This window comes from Lepus europaeus, chromosome 7 (genome assembly GCF_033115175.1).
Source record: "Lepus europaeus isolate LE1 chromosome 7, mLepTim1.pri, whole genome shotgun sequence".
Lineage (NCBI taxonomy): Eukaryota > Metazoa > Chordata > Mammalia > Lagomorpha > Leporidae > Lepus > Lepus europaeus.
This window is the reverse complement of record NC_084833.1, coordinates 108114387-108119910: the sequence shown is the minus strand read 5'-3', so window position 1 is coordinate 108119910 and position 5524 is coordinate 108114387. Positions and strand designations below refer to the sequence as shown.

Genomic DNA, 5524 nt, shown 5'->3' with positions numbered 1-5524 from the left:
CTCTCCGGCCCCACACCGCAGCCCAAGCAAGCCTCCTGGGCCTGAGGAGCCTCTGGGCCCCGCCCAGTGAACTTCCAGTTCCCCAGGATCTGCCGTGACCGCCTTCCTAGGGAGTCTCCCTGCCCCTTGGGACCTCCCAGGATGCCCTGCACTTGCCGGGCGCTGGCGCTATCCACACCGCCTGGAAATCACTAGTTCAGTGTTCCAGGTGTCACTTTCAGCGTCGTAGCCTCAGGGCGGAACACAACACAAGTCCAGTGTGCAGCATGAAGGGCCCCAGTGAGGCAGCGAGGAAAATGGGACAGGCTCTCTGCCTGGCGTCCCGAGGCGGGAGTCCCGAGGGCGCGGCCGCTGAAGGCATGGTGTCCTCTCTCGGACCTTCGAGGGCAGAGGCTTGGGGACAGGCTCTGAGGAGCCGCGCCTTATGCTCCCCGTGAGCTGTCCACGCACGGTGGACTGGAGACGCTCTGCTCTCGGCCAGTGATTGGCCCCAGCCGTCCTAGGCCAGCCTTGTGGGACGAGCACTCAGCGCCTATGCGGTCCCTGACTTCCGGGACAGAATTCCCCAACTTTTGATATCCAGGCAAGCGCCTGAAACAACACCTTCAGGGCGCTCTGGGGTGAAGAGACAAGGCCGCTCAGAGTGGGAGGTGAAAGGAGTGGCGCTCACCACCCGGCTTCCAGCGGCACACGAAGGCCCCAGCCCTGGCGGCCCACTGGGGAAGCTCTCCTTGGAGGTGCTGCCCAGCATGCACATGGGCACAGGTGCTAACCATGCCCCATGAACTGTGACCACAGGGTGGTGAAACAACAGCAGGGGGCCAGCGCTGTGGCGTAGCAGCTAAAGCCACTGCCTGCAGTGTTGGCATCCCATATGGGCGCCCGTTCTATTTCCGGCTGCTCCACTTCCGATCCAGCTCTCTGCTGCGGCCTGGGAAAGCAGTAGAAGATGGCCCTAGTCCTTGGACCCCTACACCCACGTGGGAAACTGGGAAGAAGCTCCTGGCTCCTGGCTTCGGATTGGCACAGCTCCAGCATTGCGGCCATCTAAAGAGTGACCAGCAGATGAAAGACTCTCTCGCTCCTCTCTCTCTCTCTCCCTCTCTCTCTCTCTCTCACTCCCAGTGGGGCCACATGGGGCGACAGGCCTGCCAGCCTGGCCCAGCCCTGCTCTCAGGGTCAGGACAAGCTCAGCTGACTGGGAGGCCCTGGGACATCCCTGCCCATGACCACTTTGGTCCCTGCACAGTAAAGCCTGGGATGGTGGACGCCCCAAGACCCTTCCCCAACCACAGCCTCATGCCTCCCGTGGGAATCCGGGTCACCGGGACCCTGGACCCTGTCCTAATTCGCAAGCCCCCTGGCCGCCAGCCCCCCGGCCCGCCAGCCCTCTGCTATGCTGCTGTCGCTATCCATTGCCCTCCTGATCCCAGGCTAGAGACAAGCCTAAGGCTGGGAGCCAGGCCAAGCCTCCCAGAGGGATTGCTCCTTCCATAGCTCCCAAAGCTGAAATGCCAGCGTGGAGAGGCCACAGACATTGCATAGGGCCCGGTCAGGAGCTCAGCAGTGCAGTCAGCAACCCGGCCTCCTGGGGGACTCGCCCAGGCCACCTCTGTGACCCCTGTCAGGGCCTGGTCCCTGGGCCATTGCCATTGTGCAGTGGGCCCTGGGGAGGACACACACTGGCCGGCACGACCTGGGGTTCCCACGGGACTTCTGATGGTGGGACCCAGGTAACGTGCAGGTCGGGGGTCACAGGGTCTCCTATGCCCAGCACACGGCTCAGAGCCCTGTCACTCAGGACAGCTGTGAAGCACTGGTCACTCATCGGGGTGACCTTGATAACTCTCTGAGTCACTTCCCCATGGCACTTTCCAGAGGCACTGCATGTGTGATGTGAGCACCTGCTGGAGCCCACGCAGCCCAGTTCTGTGCACGGAGCATCCATGTAACCTCAGAGCTGGAAGAAAGCTCCTTCACTAAACACAGCCTACCTGCCCCAGAAATGTGGAGGTGAGGAAGACCAGGGGTGGGGGAGGTCCCATCCTCCAGTGTCCCCAGATGGGGCAGAGGGTCCTGTCCGCTCCAGTAGGTCTCAAGCCTTTCCTTCAGTTCCCTGGGAACTTGGAAGGCCTGGGTGCTGCCAGGGGCCTCCTGAACTAACAACCAGGTCCTCGTCCTGCCTGGTCCTCTGCGACATTTGGGCCTCACCTTGGGCAGGCCGGGCACGCAGCAGCCTGGACGTCCTGCCTGGCTCCACCTGCAGCTGTTGGACTGCAGAGCTGGTGGATCCCGGACCCCATGAGGCCGGGTGCATGGCCCTCAGGGGAATGGGGTCGTGTTCTCCCTTGATGACGCAGGAGATGTTGGATAGGACACTGACAGCTCTGTTGCAACGCACAGCTCTGTGGCCTGGGAGATCCCTACTGTGCCAGAGACCTCAGACCCCGACCCTCGTGTGCCTGTGCCATGTGGACACTGAGACTCCCCCTCCCTCCCTCTCTCCCGCCCAGCATCTGGAAGGTGTCACTCTATGCTCTGTTTCTATGAGGTCACCCCTTCTGTGATCCCCACATGGGTGAGAAGCCCACGTTTGTCTTTCCGTGAGAGCCCCCGCCCATACCTCCATCACCTCCCCAAGGTGCACAGAGGGACCCAAACATCACACGGGACAAGAGCCATGCACAAAGGTGAATTTTATTCATAAGCATTTGCAAATGCTCAAGAAAAGAAAACGTTCAGTCAACTCAGCCTGCGCATTGCTCCTGGTGACGGGGGCGGAGCGAGGCTACTTGGGGGCCACTCTGCAGCAGCGGAGGCCAGGGCCACTCCTTCGGGACGGCAGGATGCGGCATGCCCTCAGCAGGAACCGGAGGACCCTCCGGCCGACCCCGCGCCGGCCCTGCCTCTTGCCCTGGGCGCTGGCTGTGGTGTCTGTGGTGTGAGCGGTGGCTGCGGTGGCTGCGGTCCCAGCCCCCTCAGGCTCACGGGCAGCTGCGGCGGCTTCTGGCTCTGCGAGGTCCACACGGCTCCCGGTACTGGGGTTGGAGGGCGACGCCTTGGAGGCTGGCTCGGGGGCTGCGCTGGGAGCAGGTCTCCTCTCCTGCTGTGGCTGGCCTGGTAGGAGAGAGTCAAGAGTGGGGTCACCTCGGGGGCCTTGGACTCAGCTCCTGGAGGCCCCAATGTGGAGGAGGATGTGGGGAGTGGGCAAGACTCACCAGAGACTTTGGGGGAGTCGGGGGCTGCGCTGGGAGTAGGGCTCCTCTCCTGCTGTGGCTGGCCTGGTAGGAGAGAGTCAAGAGTGGGGTCAACTCGGGGGCCTTGGACTCAGCTCCTGGAGGCCCCAATGTGGAGGAGGATGTGGGGAGTGGGCAAGACTCACCAGAGACTTTGGGGGAGTTGGGGGCTGCGCTGGGAGTGGGGCTCCTCTCCTGCTGTGGCTGGCCTGGTAGGAGAGAGTCAAGAGTGGGGTCACCTCCGGGCCTTGGGCTCAGCTCCTGGAGGCCCCGAGGCAGGGGGGAGGGCAAGACTCACTGGGGGCCTCGGAGGAGTCGCTTTGTGCGGAGGAAACCTCGACGGCCATGCTGTCACCGGACACCGACACCAGAGCCAAGCCGTCGTCCTCTATAGGGGGGCGCTTGCTGCTCTGCGAGGACTTGGGCAGGGACGCGGGGTCCTGGGGCTGAGGGCCTGGCGTCCCCTCGGTCTCCGTGCCTGGCAGCAGGCCGAGGCCCGCCAGGTACTCCCTGGCCTCTGGGTCCTGGGGAACGCCCAGGGGCTGCAGCAGGGCGACCGCATCCTCCTTGTCCTCCTGGGCGGCTTCTCGGCCGGGGCTGAACCACCCGTGGGTCCTGGCGTCCTCCGCACTGGGCCTCCCCGAGGCGTCGACGGTGAGCAGCCATGCCAGCAGCTCCTGCAGGGCCGGGCTGATGCCACGTGGCACCACGTAGATGCCACACAGCACCGCGTCCTGCAGCTTGTCTGTGTTCTTGCCACGGAAGGGCAGCGTGGCCTCCAGCATGGCAAACAGCACCACCCCCAGGCTCCACACGTCGGCCTTAAAAGCGTCATAGTCCTCCCCGTGGAAAACCTCTGGTGCGCAGTACTCAGGGGTCCCCCAGAAGCCCCTTACCAGCGTGCCCTGCTCCAGCCGCAGGCTCAGCCCGAAGTCTGCCAGCTTGATCTTCATGTGCTCATCCAGCAACAGGTTGCCCAGCTTGAGGTCCCGGTGCGCCACGCGCTGCCCATGGCAGTAGCTCACGGCGGCCAGCGCCTGGCCGAACAGGGCCCTGGCCTCGGCCTCGGCCAGGCCGCCCTGCCGCCGCACGTAGCGATGGAGTGAGCCCCTGCTCGCCAGCTCCATGACCAGGAACAGGTGCTTCCTGGTGTGTCGCTCCTCCAGCAGCCGCACGATGTTGTCGTGCCGCAGGCTCCTCAGGATGTCCGCCTCCCTCTGCGGGGACAGTGGGCTGAAGGGAGAGGCATCTCGCAGGATCTTTACGGCCACATACCTGCCTGACGACAGGTGCCGGGCCAGCTTCACCAGGCCGAAGCCGCCCTGGCCGATCACATAAATGAAGTGGTACCCGTGCAGAGGAGGATGGACGTCCAAGTGGCGTTTCATGCCGCCGGTCACCTAACTACGCTCTCTCGACTCCCTAAGTCGCTCGACACACGCTAGCTAATCACCGACCCTCACTGCACTACCTACAACACAAAGGGACCACGGGGGCCTGACTGCCCAGCTGACTAAGACACAGCACCAGCTACTCTCACTGCTCTAGAGGCGAAGCCGCAATTCTATCTCAAGAAAGTAGAACACAACAAAGAGGAAAAGCCACTAAATCCTCGACCGCTGATACTTCTGAGCGTGCTAGCTGACTAGAGTGGGGGAAGCCAAAATAAAGAAAACTGCAACAAAAGGCCAAATGGGCAAAACAACAACGAGGAGGAAAACAACAAACTAAACAAAATGGGGAAAAAGCAAAAACCAAACAGACCCAGAAACAAACAACCAAGAAAAAGCACAAGCAACAGCAATGAGCGCAAAGGGCTAGTTGCGGTCCTAGTTACACAGATCACAAAAAGAGTGCTCTCTGGGTAAGGCGGACGAAACTCCAGGCCCCGCAGCGGCTATATATACTTTTGGGGGGCTCACCTCACATAGTGGCGCCTTATGACGTCAGAGCGAGAAACGGACCAATCCCAGCCCAGCCAGGGACTCTGTAATAATACGACGTTCATAACAGTGAGGCATTATGAAGTCAGAGCAAGAAATTGACCAATGGGAGCTGGAGTTCCTCCACAGTGGTTTTCTCCAGAATCTTCCAATTGAATCAAAACGATACCCAAAGAGATTTTGGCCTAGGTTGCTGATCGGGATGCATACTTAACTTTTGAGAAACTCCAACCTGTAGATGGCTTCGGTGGCCTTCAATTTCTAGTTTAAATATGATGATAAGTTGTGTCTTTCGAAGACCTCCTAGTGTCTCCACTTAGTATATCCCCTCCTTTCCTTTACCCT

The 5524-nt window shown here is 61.4% G+C and overlaps 1 protein-coding gene across 1 annotated transcript; it reads right to left on the bottom strand.

The window, feature by feature from the left end:
* Window positions 1-2788: 2788 nt before the first annotated feature.
* On the bottom strand, window positions 2789-4624 carry LOC133763927 (MAP/microtubule affinity-regulating kinase 3-like). Its single transcript, XM_062197614.1, has 4 exons — window positions 3535-4624; window positions 3383-3445; window positions 3219-3281; window positions 2789-3117 (listed from the first exon to the last, which is right to left on the bottom strand). The coding sequence occupies exons 1-4, from the start codon at window positions 4622-4624 to the stop codon at window positions 2789-2791; spliced, it is 1545 nt and encodes a 514-aa protein (XP_062053598.1).
* Window positions 4625-5524: the final 900 nt, after the last annotated feature.

What these genes read in the sequence shown, in the direction of transcription:
- LOC133763927 (XM_062197614.1), bottom strand. Translation starts at nt 4,624, where the DNA reads ATGAAACGCCACTTGGACGTCCATCCTCCTCTGCACGGGTACCACTTC. An exon ending in CAACTCCCCCAAAGTCTCTG is followed by an intron (nt 3,282 to 3,382) that starts GTGAGTCTTGCC and finishes CTCTCCTACCAG; the next exon opens with GCCAGCCACAGCAGGAGAGG. An exon ending in CGACTCCCCCAAAGTCTCTG is followed by an intron (nt 3,118 to 3,218) that starts GTGAGTCTTGCC and finishes CTCTCCTACCAG; the next exon opens with GCCAGCCACAGCAGGAGAGG.